This window comes from Micromys minutus (genome assembly GCF_963924665.1).
Source record: "Micromys minutus genome assembly, chromosome: 27".
In the NCBI taxonomy this organism is placed as follows: domain Eukaryota; kingdom Metazoa; phylum Chordata; class Mammalia; order Rodentia; family Muridae; genus Micromys; species Micromys minutus.
Genome location: NC_137962.1, coordinates 17989775 through 18011030, shown reverse-complemented (window position 1 = coordinate 18011030; position 21256 = coordinate 17989775). Strand labels below are relative to the sequence as shown.

The 21256-nt window shown below is 40.4% G+C and overlaps 3 protein-coding genes across 3 annotated transcripts in view; 1 reads left to right on the top strand and 2 right to left on the bottom strand.

Annotated features, from left to right (window-relative positions):
* Positions 1-2094: 2094 nt before the first annotated feature.
* LOC308437977 (gametocyte-specific factor 1-like) lies at positions 2095-6077 on the bottom strand (the record flags this gene model as incomplete). Its single annotated transcript, XM_080939239.1, has 5 exons — positions 2095-2155; positions 3581-3647; positions 5426-5527; positions 5653-5773; positions 5985-6077. 5 exons carry the CDS (start codon positions 6075-6077, stop codon positions 2095-2097), a joined length of 444 nt encoding a protein of 147 aa, XP_080795365.1.
* Positions 6078-6472: 395 nt separating this feature from the next.
* LOC308438153 (protein VCF1-like) lies at positions 6473-20797 on the bottom strand (the record flags this gene model as incomplete). The annotated part of the gene is made up of 2 exons (XM_080939448.1): positions 6473-6834; positions 20710-20797. The coding sequence occupies 2 exons, from the start codon at positions 20795-20797 to the stop codon at positions 6473-6475; spliced, it is 450 nt and encodes a 149-aa protein (XP_080795574.1).
* Positions 20798-20956: 159 nt separating this feature from the next.
* The window catches only part of NCKAP1L (NCK associated protein 1 like), a gene marked incomplete at its 5' end in the record, with an annotated part of 42998 nt that continues 42698 nt past the window's right edge, over positions 20957-21256 (top strand). Inside the window, one exon of the mRNA XM_080939186.1 lies at positions 20957-21058. Coding sequence (XP_080795312.1) covers positions 20957-21058 — 102 coding nt within the window. The remainder of the gene's footprint in view (positions 21059-21256) is intronic.

Here is a 21256-nt window from a genome sequence, read left to right as displayed (position 1 = left end):
ACTATGTATTGAGGAACTGTCAAAAACAAAAATGCTTCCGAGGAGGATTTGGCAGTGGTCTTAGGGGCCGTGGTCGTGGTCCAGGCCGCGGGGCTTGTGGAGGTAAAGCTGAAGACAAGGAGTTGATCCCCGTCACCAAGCTGGGCCGCCTGGTTAAGGACATGAGGATCAAGTCTTTGGAGGAGATTTATCTGTTCTCTCTGCCCATTAAGGAGTCTGAGATTATCAACTTTTTCCTGGGTGCATCACTAAAGGATGAGGTTCTGAAAATCATGCCAGTTCAGAAGCAGACTCGGGCTGGCCAGCCGACCAGGTTCAAGGCTTTCGTTGCTATCAGGGACTACAATGGTCACGTTGGTCTCGGAGTTAAGCGCTCCAAGGAGGTTGCCACTGCCATCTGAGGGGTCATCATCCTGGCCAAGCTTTCCATTGTCCCTGTGAGGAGAGGTTACTGGGGGAACAAGATTGGCAAGCCCCACACTGTCCCATGCAAGGTGACAGGCCACTGTGGCTCTGTGCTGGTGCATCTCCTTCCTGCCCCCAGAGGCACTGACATTGTCTCTGCTCCTGTGCCCAAGAAGCTTCTGATGATGGCCGGTATAGATGACTGCTACACTTCAGCAAGAGGCTGCACTGTCACCCTGGGTAATTTTGCCAAGGCCACCTTCGATGCCATCTCAAAGACTTACAGCTACGTGACCTCTGACTTCTGGAAAGAAACTGTGTTCACCAAGTCTCCTTATCAGGAATTCACTGATTATCTTGTGAAAACCCACACTAGAGTCTGTTCAGAGGACCCAGGCTCCAGCTGTGGCTACCATGTAAGGGTTTTTATAAAAGACAAAATAAATGAACTAAGTCTGTTAAAAAAAAAAAAGTGTCTAGCATTTGATATGTTTTACACATACAGTGTTAAGTTGGTTATGTGGGAAACACAAACACACAATTCTGACTTCTCTTGAGATTGGTGGCATGGTAGAAGGGAGAAAATAGTCTATATTTAACTGCCATGTTTGAAATCACTAAGAGAGACAAGAAAGGTCTTAGTGTGGTGAAAGAGTTGAACTTCAAAAAGTTCTAATGGATATTTGAATGGCTGAGGGTGAAGGGTGACATTTAAAAGAGGAGAGAGTGAATCCGATGGGAACAAATTGAGCTGACAGAGTTAGGAAAGGAGATCTAGAGTTATGTCCCAAACTCAGCTTGTCATAAAACTATATCATTTAAAAGCCAGGAAGATTTGTATAGCAGATTGAAGAAGGATGATTGGAAGGTCACACAACTAGTGACAGCAAGTGCAGAAAAACTTGGGGAATAATCTATGGGATAATTTCACAGCTTATAGAATGATGGTAATTCCCCTTCTAATATTAGACATAGGCAAATAATCTTCGTAGCCTTCAAGTGACATGCAAGGATATGAAAACAAGTAGAAATAAGAAATCAAGTAAGTTTGTCAAAGGAAAATATTCTTTATTTAAATAAAAACATGTTAAGATGACAATGACAAGAATAATTAAAATCTGAGATTTTCCTAAGGTTTAAAAATGACTTCTATTTGTCTGTAGGTGCTTTAATTGGCAATGTCTCTTATCAGTTTTTCTGACCTGTGGGGAGAAAAAAAAGATTGAAGTAATTTTCACAACTCGAGTTGTGCCAGTAGCATTTAAAAACAGCCTTTTCCTCAGTCTGACCAGAGGTCTCCAGGACTTTTCCTGTGTCTTACTGTGGTTCAAGGAGGAGCAGAATAATTTTCCCTCAGGGCATCAAATCAGGATCATTTGCATATGAGGAAAGGTTGTTATCACTAAGCTGAATCCCCAGACCAAAGTTTTAACATATTATTATTATTATTATTATTATTATTATTATTTAGAGTCAGGATCTTATTCTGTATTTCTGACTGTACTGGAACTCACTATGTAGACCAGGCTGGGCTTGAACTCACAGAGATCTGCCTGCCTCTGCCTTCTGAGTTTGGGAATTAAAGGTGTGTTCCACCATATTCCATAGCTTTAGAAGAAATGTTTGTCTAAAAATCTTTTCAAGTTTAGATCACAATGTTAACCCAAAAAAGGTTACTTTACCTCTTCCTCAAGACTTGGAGCTGTTAAGATGCTTATCAGCCACAGCCTCTTGTAGGTTTCTTGAGTCACTACAGAGAGAACCACAAGAAGTAGGAAAGAGGAGTCAGGAATCAGTTGATATATCCAGTTCCAGGCAGTCAGAATTACGTTATCCAACATAATCTATATTAATTACTAAGGGTTATAGTAGGAATCATTTGACTGCTGTCTTCTGTTTCATATGGTTCCTCTATGCCTTCCATTCTCCTGTGGCAGGTGACTCCATGGTTCCTGTAATCCTGTGTGTGCTCTCCCAGCTTGTTTGGCTAGGGATCCTGAACTGTTTGTATAGAGATGGTCTCCTTAAATCTGAGAAGTTGGTCTTTTGTTCTTTACAGAATTATGACTGTTGCATATACAAGGCCTTGATGGAATATAGTCCCAAGCAAACTATTGAGAAGGAAATTACCCAGAGCCACACACATTGCATTTGTGCATGTGTGTTTATGTGCTAGAGGTCAGTTGTTGAATATTTTTTCAACCGTTTTCCACTTTATTTAAAAAATGTAAAATTTTATGTATATTGGTATTTTGTTTGCATATATGTCTGTGCACCACATGTGTGTCTCATGCCAATGGAGGCAGGAAGAGGTAGGATTGCTGGAACTGGAGTTACAGGTGGGCTGTGATTTGTTATGGGGGGTTGGCAATAAAAGCTGAGTCCTCTGGAACAGCAGCAAGTGATCTTAACCCCTAAGCCATTTATTTCTCTAGTTTCTTATTTTATACTTTTAAGTGTGTGTGTGTGTGTGTGTGTGTGTGTGTGTGTGTGTGTGTAGGTCAGTGGACAATTTTTGAGAGTAGTTCAATCACCATCTGGGTCTTGGGGATCGAACTCAGGGTTGCTGTCTTGACAACAAGCACCTTTGAACCTCTGGAACATCTCACCAGACCTCCACATTATATGATGATGATGGTGGTGGTGGTGGTGATAATATGAGGTCTCCTACTGAGCCTGGAGCTTGCTGATTTGGTTAGACTACTTGGCCAAGTTCTAGAGAACCTCCTTTCTTAGTCCCTGCTTTCTCAGTGCACACCATCATACCTTTACTATTTTTTTTTTTTTTTTTTTTTTGTTGGCCTGGGATCTGAATTCAGGTCTTCATGTGTGTGCAGCAAGCATTTACCAGCTGAGCTACACCACCTGATCACAAATCTTGTTAGTTACTGAAGCTCATGTATTTTGAGCCTATGGCCTAAAGACCATCTTCCCTTTAAAAGTTTAACTTTAGGACTGGTAAGGTGGCTGAACAAGCAAAAGTAAATACTGCCAAGCCTTACAACCCGAGTTCGAAACCCAGAATCCATGGAAGAAGAAACTGGTGGCAGCAGGTTGTCCTCTGACCTGCTCACATATGCCCTGGTCACACTAAACAAATAAGCAAGCAAAACAAACAAGCAAATATTAAAAAAAGTAACTTGAATGATGGTGATGAGCATATAGTTTATCTTACCTTTCACAAACCAGCGTTTTTGGAGCAAAAGTCTCAAGAACAAATGAAGGAAAATGATGCATATGATCTAGAAAGTAAAGAATGAGAAAGAAGAAACAGTTTCTGAGCATTTTCAGATTGTTGCAGATAAGAGTCTTTCTTTAGTCTTCCTGTATAGCTGTTGCTGGGAAGTGGTTGCTTTGCTAGGGACCACATGTCCACCCCCTTTCATTTAGGTATGAGCATACAACTGTTTTACCAGGGGAATATGAATCCAGGTATCTTCTCAAATCAGGTACCTTTCCAGTCTCCTTTTGTGTCATCTTTGGAAGCTAAATGTGGAAGGTTGACAACCACAGGCTGAAACAAGCTTGTTTCCTCATGTTGTAATTACCAACTGAATCTGTCTTAGGGTCTTTATCACTGTGACAATGAACAAAAGAAACTTGGGGAGGAAAGGGTTTATTTTGCTTACACTTCTAGATAACATTTGACTAGTGAGGGAATCAGGAGAGGATCCTGGAGATAGGGACTTAGGAGGCAGCTTGCTTGCTTGCTTAGCCTGGTTTCTTAGGACACAGAACCATTAGTCCAGGGGTGGAACCACCCACAATGGGCTGGAGCCTCTACCATCAATCACTAATCAAGAAGATGACCTACAGGCTTACCTACACCCTGATCGTGTGAAGGTATTTTCTCAATTGAGGTTCTTTCCTCTTGGATTACTCTAGCTTGTGTCTAGTTGACATAAAACTAGGCAGCACAATACTTGTATCGACATTTTAAATTATAACATTAACACAATTTAGAGCTTATATTATGGGAAGAAGTATTGTTTTAACATGCATATTTAATTATTCTTATTCTTTTGCAGTGCTGGAGTTAGGACCCAGAACCCCCTGAGTCACAGCCCTTTCCAAAATTCAATATTAAGTTTGATTATGAGGCAGAATTTTATAGATGAGCATATTAAAGATGTGTTTAAGAAATAACTTTAGCAGCTGAACTTAATTCAGACTGGTGAGGTCTTTTTTATTTTATTTTGTTTTTTTAATTAATTAATTAATTAATTAATTAATTAATTAATTAATTTTTTTTGAGACAGGGTTTCCTCTATGTGGTCCTGGTTGTCCTGGAGCTTTCTGTGTAGATCAGGCTGGCCTTGAACTCACAGAGATCCTCTTGCCTCTATCTCTTGAGTGCTGAGATTACAGGTAAGGCACAATGCCTGGAAAGATGGGAAACCCTTCATTTTTAAGTGTGAGTTTAGATTTTAGCTAGATTACTAAAAAAAAAAAAAAAAAAAAAAAAAAAAAAAAAAGAAACAATGGTATTGAATATACTTTTGTTTAAGTATATTTATTGAGTACATTAGAAAAGGGCAGAGGGGCTGGGCAGTAACAAAAATACTCCTGTAGCATAAGGCTGTGGGGTACATGGAGGTACAGGTGGGGCTGTCTCCAGTTCGGGGATGTACTTGTTTGGTACAGCCAGTTTTTGGTATTTTCCTAGCGTGTAATTTGTACTATGTGAATAAGGCAGCCTAGATCTGCCAGTGTATGTTACTAGGACCTTAGTGTGAGCTGCTGAGTCTGAATTTTTAGTTGCACAGTGTACGAAAATCAGAATGACTCGACCACTTTGGCTGATCAAGGTTTAGTCCTGGTCAAAGGCTGTGACAGTGGCATGCTGGCCTATAGCTCAGCTAGACTATGTTTTTAACTGGGCCACCCCTCTAGAGACAGGTGACATTCTTAGACTTAGTGATTTGTAGTGAATGGTGTTTGTGAGAAGAGCATAAGTATTTATTAGGCTGTGTTTACTAAAGCACACGTGTGCTCACAGTTCAGCTTCTCCCTTGCTCACCCACATTCCAGACATCAGGGTCAGGAAGATGACTCCAGGCACTGGAGAGGTTTTCATTTTCTTCAAAACTTGGGTGAGTAATCTTTTGAAGATTAAGTGGCTCTGAAATAAAGTAGAAAAGAAGCTATTGGTAGAATATAAAATCAAACTTTTGTCTGCTCTGATTAAGGCTTTGAAATCACCCTGAGTTGTTAGAAGCCTAACTTGTTCCCAGGTGAAAAGCTTACCATCATCAATTGCAGTCCTGTTGATACAGTTGGCCTCGTGTTCCTTGAGCCTTTTGATTGGAACCACATGACAAGCATTGTATTTGCAGTTAGCCATCTTTTTAGCTATCTTTGAATTTTTCTAGAAGGAATAATTCTTGTTAGGTTTGGTTTGCATTCCATCCTCCACTTATTTCTGAAAATTTCTGAAGAGATATTGTATTTCAACCTTTAAGAATGGTTAGTTTCTAACTGTGGTCAGAAGCAAAAAGCAAAACCAAAGAACTATCTTTTTATATTCTGAAACAAATTTTCCTCTCTTGGAATTTCCAGTTATGATTGGGGAAACTTACTTTTATGCATGATGCCAGATGATACTGTAACCTGCTGGCAAGTATCCTGTGGTTTGGATCATAAGGACAGAGCTCTATGGATTCCAACTCCATTAGTCCTAAAAGGCAGGGATCATAGGTTAGAAAAGGAAAGATTACCACTTCAGATTAGTCTTGACATAGGCCTATTTTCTATTCTTTTTTAAAAGATTTATTTATTTATTTATTATATATAAGTACACTGTAGCTGTCTTCAGACACACCAGAAGAGGACGTCAAATCTTACAGATGGTTGTGAGCCACCATGTGGTTGCAGGGGTTTGAACTCAGGACCTCTGGAAGAGCAGTCAGTGCTCTTAGCCACTGAGCCATCTCTCGAGTCCCTCTATTTTCTTTCTTTCTTTCTTTTTTTTTTCCCTGTGTGCAACTTTTAAAAACAAATCATTAAGTTGAAATATCCAATTTGCACAGTGCTGTCCCTTCACAGAAGGCAAGAAACTGCCGGAGCATCATGTTGGAGGCCGGCCTCGGTGCTGTAGGCTGTGAAAGTGAGCCTCCTTCAGGGTCTGATTGATGTGGAAGTAAGGGCCTTGGCACAGTGAAGACTGCTCAGGCATCGGCTGGGGGATGCTGGGGTAGGATCCGGGGATGATGTGGCTCAGGCTGCTCTCTGGCCCACTGGCCCTGTCTGGGCTGTTGATGCTGCTGCTGCTGCTCCCGCCGCTATCGCTATCGTTGCTCGAAGACTCTGTGTCCCAGGAGTCCTGGAAGATGGGGTTCCTACTGCTCCTTTTGGTCTGAGGAGGGTGGTGGTTGTCATCATCATTGCCATTTCTCCTTTTTCTGGCTCGCTCATGGCAGCTGGTGAAGGCTAGCGACGTGGCGCTGCCCCGCCTCTATTTTCTATTCTTAAAAGCAATGTGGTATTAGGGCCGGAGAGAGATGGCTCAGCAATTAAGATTGGTTTCTGCTCAATCTTGAAGCCTGGAGTTCAGATCTCAGCACCTACATTGGATGGCTGACAAATTCTGATAACACCTACTCCTAGGGATTCCATACCATCTTCTTACCATCTAGGGATACCCACACTCAAGTGTTTGAGTGTGCGTGCACACACACATACACCACCCACACAGACATATTTGAATAACAAAAACAGTAGCTTAGCTGGTTAGACCATAGGGGGAAGTCTTTGTTTTGGGAAGCTAAAATTTAATGGTATACATACTTGTAGGCTGCTTTAAATAGAGTGCTTACTTCTCAAATAGAAGATTAAACAGGCAAGAATTCCTGGAAAAATCACAGACCTGGATATGATTAAATTCTATGCTGTGTACTCGAGAAAGTAAGGCTCGGGAAGCTGCTTCCTTTAGGATCCATCACTCTCCATCTTCAATTTTTCTAAAACTGAGCTAATTGTCAGATAAGTCAGCATAACCACCGAGAAGGAATCAGAAGAACTACAGTATAATGTCTGAGTCTACTAGCTTGAAACCTCTAATAAACTTGTGAATATTAACATATGAAGACTCCTAAAAGTGAGTTAAAAATAAACTATCTCCAAGTTGCTGCATTTTGCTGCCAATAGGAAGCACACTCTCCCCATGGCTAGCTGTCTGTAGCTATCCAAGCAGACATTCATTTCAAGGACTTCCAAGTTTCCAGGCAACAAGCTAAAGCTGAGATTTCTGCAGAGCAGTGATGTATAGTTTGGTGGTGGTGGTAGTGTGTGTACCAGAGAAGATCAAGTATGAATGGCATAAGCAGTAGGGTTAGAAAAGTGCCCTAGAATAGCCCATTTCAGTTTGGCTGAGCACCATGCCTAAGGCATAGACAAAGGGCATGGAGCTAGACTGTTAAATGTCAGATTTTTCCAGGGCATTTTGGTGATTAAATCTAAGGATTTAGACTGAGGTAGCTTTTGAGAACACAAGCCAGGGTGATTCTTTATGTTTTCACTGCATATTAATGAGTGTATTAGAACCATGGATACTAATAATGCAGTGAATTGACTTTCTGGAAAATTAAAGCTCGTAAGACCTGCTATTATAAATGATTATCTTTAGCTTAAAAACAATAATGGAAAATATTTTAATATCTGTATATGGTCATCAGAAAACCTGTTATTTCAGCCAATGGCCTAGGAAAGCATGGATTTTGGCCACACTTATAAGTCTGATAAGCTGTAGGGAGCTGTATTGGATTTGGGACAAAGAGCCGTGCCCTAAGATGGCACCGGTGTCCGCCCTCTCTAACTAGTAAACACCCCAAGAGCGTATGCGCCTGTATCACACCATGTTACTGACCAATTATTATAAGACACCTCAGCTGGCGGATGGACGGGGAGGATAAAAGGAGAGAGCCTCCCGGGTACGGGCTCCCCAATCCATCAAAGTAACAAGAAAGGACTCCTGAATAAACTGCTGAGAGAAGGACCTGGCGGTGTTCCTTGAGGGATGAGGTTGGGCGTGACAATAAGCCAAATAAATAAATCAAATAAATAAAAAAAGATTGTTGGAGGATACACAATGACAACAGATCATATTGGTTTGTTCATTAATCAAAAACTACTTTTCCCTTGAAAGAGACTATTTGATTTACTATGTTAAACCCCCTGAAGCCACCGTCATATTCAAACCTAGCACAAGGATTGTGAGATTTACCTTATTCTCGAAGCACTGTGTTGATACAAGAAGTTAAAGAAGACAGAGAACACAGCACCCTCCAGTTAACAAAGGGAGTCAACTTGCTGTCCAAGCTTTCCGTTCAGTCCCTCTCCTCTCACCACAGGTTCTAAGTTTCTCAGAAGTTTGGAAAGTTTTGATGTCATAGTAAAGTCTTAGAGAAGTGACTCTCAGTCTGGCTGCATGTGGGAATCACCAGGAAGTTTTAAAGTGACAGATCCTTTAGTTCTACTCCAGAGCTACTGGGCCAGAATCTTAAGAATGCAGGGTGGCTGAGTATGCCTTTAAGTTTCTCAGGAGATTCTGGTTGACAATTACTAGGTTACTCAGGAGATTCTGGTTGACAGTTACTAGGTTACTAGGTTACTGCCACCATTACTAGGCTTTGCTCTTGGGTAATTAAATGTTTGGTTCTTCAAGTTCACAAAAGGAGCTATAGTATAATCTTCTCGGTAAATCCTTAAAGTCTACCTGTTACCACAATAAGACCCACCTTTCGGTCTGCTCCTTTTCTTTATGGGGAACCAAATACAGAATTCCATAGAAAGTGATAGGACAAGCTTACTACACATTCAAAAATCAAAATTTTAGTTTATTTTTGGTATACCATATTCAATATACCAGGCCCTGAGCTAAATAAACATACATATATAATAAGCCATTTAATCACTTCCATAGTTGTATAAGGAGCTATCATTTAGTTGATGAGGAAAACCAACTCATTGAGGATAACCTAAAGGCTTGCACATATTTCAGTAGCCTTATTAATATTGTTTGAGGTAACACATGTAGAATACTGAAAGATCTGATATGTAGCAAACAGCTAGGTTATCGCTTTGCATAATGTCATGTAACAGTCCCATGAGATACAGATTACTATCAACATTGTCCCATTTAAAGGTGCATAAACTGGATCAGCTGGTAACAGACAGAGTTGAGGTGCAAATTCGAGCTACCTGAGTTCAGAACCTGGGATCTTAGACAGTAAGTCATAAGGTTCAGCCCATTGTACTGAGCTACATTAAGAGTTTGATTCTGGCTGGTATCAAAGTGTAGGTTTTCCCCCAGACCAGCTGCAGCTGGTGTTACCAGGCTCCAGCAATATCTAACTGAATGTGGGGAGGAATATAATTTGAAATGGGACTCCTTTCTCCCACCACCCACTCAGGATTGTGGGCTCATGTAAAAACTCCTGATATGGAAAAAATGGGATTATTAAATAGTAGAAAAAGACTGTGGGAAGGAAGTAAATGCAAAGACATCTCCGACTTAGACCTTTTCTGGGATCTTTTACTTTCTGCATTGAAAGAAACTTGAAGTAAGTTTAGTAAGTTTCTTTAGGTAGAGGGGTCAGGCTTAGTTGGAATATAAGATTTATCTCAGTGCTAAAATTTATTCAAACATCTAAGATTCAAAAATCACTACTAATTTTCTCTTGAGGAAGTTCTGGTTCTTCTACCAACCCTATGCTCCCAAAAATAAGACTTAGACTCAAAATATATTTACAAATACCTTGACCATATAGCTTGACTTTTTTCTAACTAGATCATAACTAAAATAGCCCACTTATTTTAACATACATTCTGCCATGTAGCTTGTTACCTGTGCTCAGGTACTATGTGTCTGTCTTCTCTTAACTTCTTGTTTGAATCTTACTGCACCTGGCCCTATCCCAGAATTCTTTCTCCTCTCAGATGTCCTACTTTCTTCTTTTTTTTTCTTACAACTTTATTTAAAAAAGAGATACATGTACAGATTTTTAAAAGCATTTTGGCATAACACTATATGAGCATATTTTTGTCAGTACTTGATTCTTTTAGAGGCTTGATAGTATGCATTGAAATCTTACTAGTTACCATAAGCATAAAGTACATGTAGAACAGAACGTAACATGGAAACAGTCAGTGTTTTCTTGGTGCGTATAGATTAAACATAATGATTTTTGAATACCAAAAATTGCCACAAGGCTATATTCTTAGCTCTTGAATTATTAATGACTTAAGGTCTAGGTGTACTCTACTCTGAGAGGGTGCTATACACTTTTTTTTGCTAAGAAGAACTGAGGCTTTCAGTTTTTGGCTTTTGTTTGTTTGTTTGTTTTTTTTTTTTTTTTTTGAGCTTCATATGGCCTGTGAGTTGTTTCTGGGGTATTCAGAACTTTCTGGTGATAGTATCCAATTATCAGTGACTGCACATTATATCTGTTCTTTTGTGACTGGGTTACCTCACTCAGGATGATATTCTCTACATGCATCCATTTTCCTAGGAATTTCATAAAGTCATTGTTTCTAATAGCTGAGTAGGACTCCATTGTGTAACTATACCACGATTTTTGAATCCATTCATCTACTGAAGGACATCTGGGTTCTTTCCAGCTTCTGGCTATTATAAATAGGGCTGCTATGAACATGGTGGTGCATGTGTCCTTATTGTATGTTGGAGCATCTCTGGGGTATATGCTCAGAAGTGGAATAACTGGGTCTTTGGTTGGACTATGTCCAATTTTCTGAGGAACCACCAGACTGATTTCCAGAGTGGTTGTACCAGCTTACAACCCCACCAACAGTGGAGGAGTGTTCCTCTTTCTCCAAATCCTTGCCAGCATCTGCTGTCATCTGAGTTTTTGATCTTAACCATTCTAACTGGTGTGAGGTGAAATCTCAGGGTTGTTTTGATTTGCATTTCCCTGATGACTAGGAATGTCCAGCACTTCTTTTGATGCTTCTCAGCCATTCAGTATTCCTCAATTGAGAATTCTTTGTTTAGCTCTGTACCCCATGTTTTAATAGGATTGTTTGATTCTCTGGAGTCTAACTTCTTGAGTTCTTAGTATATATTGGATATTAGACCTCTATCAGATGTGGGACTGGTAAAGATCTTTTCCCAATCTGTTGGCTGTGTTTTGTTTTTTGACAGTGTCCTTAGCCTTACAGAAACTTTGCAATCTCATTAAGTCCCTGTACTGGCTGGTTTTGTGTCAACTTGACACAAGCTGGAGTTATTCACAGAGAAAGGAGCCTCAGTTGAGGAAATGCCTCCATGAGATCCAGCTGTAAGGCATTTTCTCAACTAGTGATCAATGGGGGAGGGCTCAGCCCATTGTGGGTGGAGCCATCCCTGGCCCAGCCCATTGTGGGTGGTGCCATCCCTGGGCTTGTAGTCTTAGGTTCTATAAGAAAGTAAGCTGGGCAAGCCAGGGAAGCAAGCCAGTGACATCCCTTCATGGCCTCTGCATCAGCTTCTGCCTCCTCAGCTGCTTGGGTTCCAGTCCTGACTTTCTCTGGTAATGAACATTGATATGGAAGTGTAAGCTGAATAAACCCTTTCCTCCCCAACTTATTTTTTGGTTATGATATTTTGTGCAGGAATAGAAACCCTGACTAAGTTCCATTTCTCGATCCTTGGTCTTAGAGCACAAGCCACTGGTGTTCTTTTTAGAAAATTTTCTCCTGTGCCTATGTGTTCTAAGGTTTTTCCCATTTTCTTTTCTAATAGTTTCAGTGTACCTGGTTTAATGTGGAGATCTTTGATCCACTTGCACTTGAGCTTTGTACAAAGAGATAAGAAAGGGTCTATTTTCATTCTTCTACATGCTGTCAGTTGAGCCAACACCATTTGTTGAAGAGGCTGTCCTTTTCCATTGAATGTTTTCAGCTTCTTTGTCAAAAATCAAGTGACCATATGTGTGAGAGTTCATTTCTGGATCTTCTATTCTGTTCCATTGATCTACCTTCCTATTTCTGTACCAATACCATGCGGTTTTTAACACAATTGCCTTGTAATATCGCTTGAGGTCAGGGATGGTGATTTCTGCAGATGTTTTCTTGTTGTTGAGGATGGATTTGATATTCTACATTTTTTGTTATTCCAGATGAATTTGCTAATTGCTCTTTCCAACTCTATGAAGAACCAAGTTGGAATTTTGATGGGGATTGCATTGAATCTGTAGATTGCTTTTGGTAAGATGGCCATTTTCACAATACTTCTAATCCATTAGCATGGGAGATCTTTCCATCTTCTGAGATCTTCTTCAGTTTCCTTCTTCAGAGATTTGAAGTTCTTGTCATACAGGTCCTTCACTTGCTTAGAGTCACACCAAGGTGTTTCATATTGTTTGTGACTATTGTGAAGGGTATCTTTCCCCTAATTTCTTTCTCAGCATCTTTGTCTTTTGAGTAGAGGAAGACTACTGATTTGTTTGAGTTAACTTTATATCCAGCCACTTTTCTGAAGTTGTTTATCAGCTGTAAAAGTTCTCTGGTGAAATTTTTGGGGTCACTTAAGTATACTATCATGTCATCTGCAAATAGTGATATTTGTTACTTTTTCCTTTCCAATTTGTATTCCTTTGATTTCCTTTTGCTGTCTAATTGCTCCAGCTAGGAATTCTAGTACTGTGTTGAATAGGTAGGGGGAGAGTGGGTAGCCTTGTCTAGTCCCTGATTTTAGTGGGATTGCTTCAAGTTTCTCACTGTTAAGTTTGATGTTGGCTATTGGTTTGCTGTATATTGCTTTTATTATGTTTAGGTATGGACCTTGGATTCCTGCTCTTTCCAAAACTGTTAACATGAAGGAGTGTTGAATTTTGTCAAATGCTTTCTCATCATCTAGTGAGATGACCATGTGGTCTTTTTCTTTGAGTTTGTTTATATGGTGGATTACATTGATGGATTTCTATATATTAAACCATTTCTGCATCCTAGGGATGAAGCCTACTTGATCATTTTGATGTGTTCTTGGATTCGGTTTGCAAGAATTTTGTTGAGTATTTTTGCATCAATGTTCATAAGAAAGATTGGTCTGAAGTTCTCTTTCTTTGTAGGGACTTTGTGTGGTTTAGAAATGAGGGTTATTGTGGCTTCAAAGAATGAGTTGGGTAGTGTTCCATCTGACTCTATTTTATGGAATTGTTTGGAAAGTACTGGTATTAGGTAGTCAATAAATGTCTGATAGAATCCTGCACTGAACCCATCTGGTTCTGGGCTTTTTTTGGTTGGGAGGCTTTTGATGGCTGCTTCTATTTCTTTAGGTGTTATGGGATTATTTAGATGGTTTATCTGGTCCTGGATTAACTTTGGTTACTGGTATCTGTCTAGGAATTCATCCATTTCCCCCAGATTTTCCAGTTTTATTGATTCTAGGCTTTTTATGTAGGATCTGATGATTTCTTGAATTTCCTCAGTTTCAGTTGTTATGCTTCCATTTTCATTTCTGATTTTGTTAATTTGGATACTCTCTATTTGCCCTCTTGTTAGTCTGGCTAAGGGTTTATCAATCTTGTTAATTTTCTCAAAGAACCAGCTTTTGGTTTTGTTGATTCTTTGAATGGTTCTTTTTGTTTCTATTTGGTTAATTCCTGCTCTGGGTTTGATTATTTCTTGCCATCTACTCCTCTTGGTTGTATCTGCTTCTTTTTGTTGTAGAGCTTTCAACTGTGCTGTCAAGTTGCTAGTGTATGCTCTGTCCAGTTTCTTTTTGGAGGCACTCAGAGCTATGAGTTTGCCTCTTAGTACTGCTGTCATTGCATCCCATAAATTTGGTATGTTGTGCTTTCATTTTCATTAAATTCTAGAAAATCCTTAATTTCTTTCTTTATTTCTTCTTTGACCATGCTATCGTTTAGTAGAGCATTGTTCACCTTTCATGTGTATATGGGCTTTTTGTTTTTGTTGGTATTAAAAATCAGCCTTAGTCCATGGTGATCTGATAGGATACATGGGTGTATTTCAATCTTCTTATATCTATTGAGGCTTGTTTTGTGACTGACTATATGGTCAGTATTGGAGAAGGTGTCATGAGGTGCTGAGAAGAAGGTATATTCTTTTGTTGTAGGGTGAAATGTTCTGTAGATGTCTGTTAATTTCAATTGCTTCATAACCTCTGCTAGTTTTACTGCATTCTTGTTCAGTTTCTGCTTCTATGATCTGTCCATTGATGAGAGTGGGATATTGAAGTCTCCCACTATTATTGTGTGTGGTGCAATGTATGTTTTGAGCTGTAGTAGGGTTTCTTTTATGAACATGGGTGCTCTTGTATTTGGAGCATATATGTTAAGGATTGAAAATTCCTTCTGAGATATTTTCCCTGTAATGAGTAAAAAGTGACCTTCCTTATCTTTTTTGATAATTTTTGGTCGAAAATCTACTTTATTCGATATGAGAATGGCTACTCCAGCTTGTTTCTTGGGGCCGTTTGCTTGGAAGGTTTTTTTTCCAACTTTTTACTCTGAGATAGTGTCTGTCTTTGTCTCTGAGATGAGTTTCCAGTATGCATCAAAATGCTGGGTTCTGTTTATGTATTCAGTCTGATAGTCTATGTCTCTTTATTGGGGAATTGAGTCCATTCATGCTAACAGATATTAAGGAATAGTGATTGCTGTTTCCTGCTATTTTTGCTTTTAGAGGTAGAATTATATCTGTGTGTCTTTCTTCTTTTGGTTTTCTTGCCTAGTTATTTTCTTCCTTTTTCTAGGATGTAGTTTTCTTCCTTGTATTGGGTTTTCCATCAATTATTCTTTGTAGGGCTGGATTTGTGTTCAGATATTGTGTAAATTTAGTTTTGTTCTGGAATATCTTGGTTTCTCCATCTATGGTGATTGAGAGTTTCGCTGGATATAGTAACCTGGGCTGACATTTGTGTTCTCTTAGTGTCTGTATGATATCTGTCCAGGATTTTCTAGCTTTCATAGTCTCTGTTGAGAAGTCGGGTGTAATTCTGATTGGTCTGCCTTTATATGTTACATGTCCTTTTCCCCTTACTCCTTTTAGTATTCTTTCTTTGTTTTGAACACTTGTTGTTTTGATTATTATGCGTCGGGAAGTTTTTTTCCTGGTCCAATCTGGGGTTCTGTAGGCTTCTTTTGTGCTCATGGTCATCTCCTTCGTAAGGGTAAGGAACTTTTCTTCTATGATTTTCTTGAAGATATTACTGTGCCTTTTACTTGATATTCCTCGCCCTCTTCTATTCCTACTATTCTTAGGTTTGGCCTTCTCAGTGTGTTCTGGATCTCCTGTATGTTTTCGGTTAGGAGCTTTTTGTTTTTTTCATCTTCTCTGACTGTTTATTCTATGTTTTCTATGTTGTCTTTGGCCCCTTGGATTCTCTCTTCTATCTCTTGTAGTCTGTTGGATATTCTTGCATCTGTGACTCCTGATTTCTTTTTTAGGTTTTGAATTTCCAGTGTTGTCTCTTTCTGTGTTTTCTTTATTGTTTTTATTTCCATTTTCAATTTCTTCATCTGTTTGAATGTTTTTTGTGTTTCCTCTTTAAACGCTTCTATTTGTTTTTGTGTGTCCTCCTGTGTTTGTTTAAAGGAGTTATTCATGCGCTTCTTGAAGATCTCCATCATCGTGAGGTATGATTTCAAGTCTGAGTCTTCTTTTTTTGGAGTGTTTGGCAATCTACTGCTTGCTGTGGTGGGAGAACTGGATTCTAATGTTGCCAGGTTGTCTTGGTTTCCGTTGCTTAAGTTCTTTCGTTTTCCTCTTGCCATCTTGTTATCTGTGTTTATATGTGGTCTTGTTGTCAGTGACTGGCACCTGTCTCTCCTGTGGATCTGAGGGCCCGTGGGCTCAGTAAGAAAATTGCTTCTGAGTGTTTGGCTTTTAGTGGACAAGCAGTGAGTTCTGGTAGCAGTGACTTAGCTCTGTCTTTGTAGGCTCAGGTGCAGGAGTTCTTGTGAGGCTGTTCTGGGAGCTCAGCCCTATGCCCACAAGTCCTGAGTACTACTGGCAGGGACCTGGCTCTTTCTCTAGGCCAAAATGGACCCTTTTCCAGATAGCACAATACTTTCTGCTCTCTGAGAACTCATGGTGTGCTCTCCCTAGGCCTATGTGCCAGGATCCCCTCTTGTCCAGGTGTATGAGGGCCTGTAGAGCTTAACCTCAAGCACTGCCTTTCCCGGGGAAGACCTCGGTTCCCACTGGCAAAGGTCTTTGCCTTACTGTGGGTCTGTGTGATTAGTCTTCGAGCACTGGATGGATCCTGAGTCTCTCTGCCAGAGGCTCATCTCTTACTGTGGGCCGCAGGGGCACATTTTCTGAGAGCTCCGCCTAGCCCTCTCTGTGCTTTGGTTACTCACAACGCAATCTTACAAGGCCTGTGTCCCTGGAACTCTGCTGTTCCAGGTGGCAAAGGGCCTGAGCTTTTGCAATGTCCCACTTTCTATTTTCTGCCTAAGCTTTTTTGATCGACAGATGATGCAACCATACAATACATAAAATATTCTCTCTACATTTTCTTGCTGATTACTCTGGCTCTTCATTATGGGGTCTATATTTTTTAATAGATTTACTCTTAATAATTCAATAAGTTATTAGTATTATATTTTTGATTTTTCAAAACAGGTTCTCATGAACTCTTGATTCTTCTGCTTTTTTCTCTTGAATGCTGGTATTGAAAGGACAACATAAACCTTATTTGTCTCCATTTAAGGACCAGGTATGACTTCAAAAAAAGGCTGTAAGGCACCATCTCCAAGAACAGACCATAAGGCCTAGAAACTAGGCCACAAGATACCAGCTCTAGGAACAGACCATAAAAATCCAGAATACAACCATAAAACTTCCTCCCAAAGAACAGCCTGGGGATAACCACAAAAATGGGGAAATATCTTATCTCAGAATGGGCCATCTGTGCTGGGCAGACCTATCTCATTCTATGGTTAATCATTTATGACATAAGAATGCAGACTACTGACACCTGTGACCCCCTAGTGTCCATCAATGAAATTTTAGATTACTTAATCCTTTTAGAGAGTTTCCTCCAGTTCCCTATAAAAAGACCTGCTGCATGCTTCTGTCTGGGGTCACCATTTTGGAGAATGGTTGATTCCCCATATGCTGGATGTTTCTGCAGAATAATTGCTTTTTGTCTTTTGAAGTAGAAACTTCCAGTTTTTTTTGTAAAGTTAGTTATGTCAAATGAAGCTTTTCTGGAGCACACAGGAGAAAGGATGTCTTGCTAAAGCAGACACATGAAATGTTTTTCTGAAGCAGACACAGGTTTTGAAAGGATGTTTGATATAGCAAACATGTGAAAGGAATTATGATGAAGAAATATAAATATGACTCCACAGACAGTGGGAGACAAGCACTGAGCATTGGTTTGGTTTGCTTCATCTTGATTTTCTTTGCTAACAACCTATATTGGTTCACTTTACACAGCATTGTTCTGCTCAGATTGTAATAAGGATGTTATTGAGAGAAACTCCCCAAGAACTGCTCCTGAAGTACCTGCAGCTTCTTGCCACTTCCGTGGTCTCACCTCAGGCTAGTTGGTGACACTGGCGGCTTCTTCAGGATTGAACTACAGTTGCTGGTTCATGCCTGGTGTCTGCCTGCCTAGAGGACTGGTCTGCAGCTTCTTAGTTGTATTTGGTGTTTGCTGTGGAACTGAACTGCTGCCAAAGAAGATCAAACTCACCATCAAAGAACTATTTCGGAACAGGTCTATTTCCCCCACATCCTAATAACCTCTCTCTTCTACTACCTCTACTGGGTGGTGGGCTAAAGGAAAGGCTGAACCCTTAAAAGTAGGCTGCATTTTTTTTTTTTTTTTGCCTACAGTCTTTGCATACTCTCTGAATTTGGGGGTCTTCCTTCAGCAATTTTTGGACCATTACAGTATTGCAGTGTGCACCACCATGCCTGGTTTTATGTGTTGCTGGGGGATCAAGCCTAGGACTTCATATATGTTGGGCCAGCATTCTGTCAGCCAAGCCATAACCCTAGCCCTCAATAAGTTAAGACCAGTATATTTGTTGAGTGGTAGTTGTATCTAAAAGGGGTTGTTGAAGATGGATATTTCTCAGATCTGTTCCCTGGGACATTTGCACCAAGACCTCACTGGGTACCTGGAAATTCAGGTCCTACTGTAGGTTATCAATTCAAATCTCAGAACAGGAACTGATCTCAATTTGCTGTGTAACAGCTTCCTTTGAGATTTTTTTTAAAACATTCTACCCTGTAAGGAAGCTCTTTAACCAGGAAAGTAAACAACTTAGAAGAACTTAGGGAAGTCCCTGAAACTGACTAGATTCACTAGGCCCCTATCTTCCAGAATAAGCAATAAAAACTGAGAGTGCTTCTCAGAAGAGAGTGCTAAGCTGCAAAGACTGATACTAGGCCAGCTGTCTGGAAGAAGCAGAAACTAGCTGAATTGTCTGGAAGATGTTTAGACCAACTGAGGCACTGGGACAGAACATTCTCCAACCACTTGAGCTGCCTGCAAACTGTGCAGTGTTCTTCAGGTTCCCAGTTTTGTGAGCTGTCATCCATGCTTAGATGGACTTTGGTGAAGCAGATGTCCTTGAATCATTTCTTGTATCTCTATAAGTAACCCTTACCCATATTCCTGTAAGTAATCCTAATAAAGCTCATGGTTCATCAACTTGGACTTTGGTGGTATCTGTACTTTGGTATGTTGTCGGTTCCTGTCTTAGTCAGGATTTCTATTCCTGCACAAACATGACCAAGAAGCAAGTTGGGGAGGAAAGGGTTTATTTAGCTTACAATTCCATAGCCCTGTTCATCACCAAAGGAAGTCAGGACTGGAACTCAAGCAGGTCAGGAAGCAGGAGCTGATGCAGAGGCCATGGAGGGATGTCACTGGCTTGCTTTCCTTGGCTTTTTCAGCCTGCTTTCTTATAGAACCCAGGTCTACCAGCCCAGGGATTGCACCACCCACAATGGGCGGGGCCAGGGATGGTACCACCCGCAATGGGCTGGGCCCTCCCCCCTAGATCACTACTTGAGAAAATGCCTTACAGCTAGAGCTAATGGAGGCATTTCCTTAACGGAGGCTCCTTTCTCTGTGATAACTCCAGCTGTGTCAAGTTAACACATAACCAGCCAGTATAGTTTCCTATATTGGAGAAGAGCAGATGTGTGTTGTGTCTCCCCAGGAAAAATTTGGTTTCACAATACTATTTTTTTTAAAGCACTTTTGTTACCATTGTTAAATAGGATTGTTCCCAGATTTGAGGGCACATTGGAGTCACCCAGAGAGCTTGTAGAATAGAGTGGGTTAGGGGCTGGAGAGATGGCTCAGGGGTTGAATATTTGACAATTTCAGAGAACCTGAGTTAGGTTCCAGCACCACTAATCTGAAACTTTAGCTCCAGGGTATCTGATGCTCTCTTCTGGCCTCCTTTGTCATGTACCTTTAAAACAAACAAACAAACAAAACCAAAGCATGCCTGATTTACTTTAAGATTTTGAGTTGAGGTTTAGAGAGATAGCTCAGTGGTTAAGAGCACTGACTGCTCTTCCAGAGGTCCTAAGTTCAATTACGAACTACCATATAGTAGCTCAGAACCACCTATAATGTGATCTGGTGTTCTTTTCTGGCATGCAGGTATACATGCAGATAGAGCATTCAGACATTAAATAAATCTTCAAAAAGATTTTGTGTTCAGTAGGTCTTGAGTGAAGTCAAAAAATTTGTATGCCTAGTAAGTTTCTTTTAAAACATTTTGTTTTATTGTTTGTGTTATCTAACAAGTTTCCAAGTGCCTCTGCTACTGCTGGATCATGCTCACAGAACCACTGTGCTAGATTCTACAAAGGCTATCATAACTGTCATTAGGAAGTAACATGATGTGGGTGGGAGAGAGAGAAGACACATGCTTAAAATATAACAAGGAAGCTAATCCCAGCACTCTGGAGGTAGAAGTAGGAGATCAGAAGTTCAATCTTATCCTCAACTACATAAGGAGATTGGTTGAGTACATTCATAAGTGTGTGTTCATAATACACACACACATACACACACAAATATGTTTTATGTTTATACATAAAATAGAGTGAACATGTTGTAGAATGAAATAGTTAGAGAGACCAGGGTCCTAAAGGATGCCAAGGCCTAAGGGACAGTAGAAAATAACAGGCATTCTTGATTGGGATATATAAGGGAAAGTGTAGAGGTATATGGGGCTGCTAGTAGATGTTTAGTGTATGCTTTGTCTGGGGAATTTGGGGAGGGGGAAGGCCAGAACAGTTGATGCAGCATTATGAGGAGCCTTAAAAGCCTGTTCCTTTCTTCAGCTTCCGCCCACTTCTTACCAAAGTACTGCATAACCAGAAAGAGGAAGTCTTCTCTGCTGAAAGTGTAAGAGGAAGCACAAGAGGGCTCTGAGGGCCTGTGAGCCATCGTGACTGTTATCTTTCATGAGCCAATTACAGAACCAACCGGAAGCCCGGTGCACCAACCAGGCCGGTCCTTCTACACAGAGGGTGTTGCCAGCCAGGCTGAGAATATTTGAGCAGTTGGGTCTTGCTATCTGGATGGTCTTCTTTCTCAGTAGCCATCATGTCTTTGACCTCTGCTTACCAGCATAAATTAGCAGAGAAGCTCACGATCCTGAATGACCGAGGCCAAGGAGTTCTCATCCGAATGTACAACATCAAGAAGGTAAGTAAGAAGGTCATTCTAGCAGATCATGGCAGGAGCCTGGAGGCTGCAGGCCCAGTAGTCAAGCCGCTTGTTTTTCTCCATTGTTTTTAGTGACTTTCGGTCACTTAGACCGTTTGGTTCCCACAGTTTGGGGAGATAGAGGGAGGCTTCTTTTCAAAGCTTGTCATTTCTAGGTATGATTCTTGCCTTTTCGAG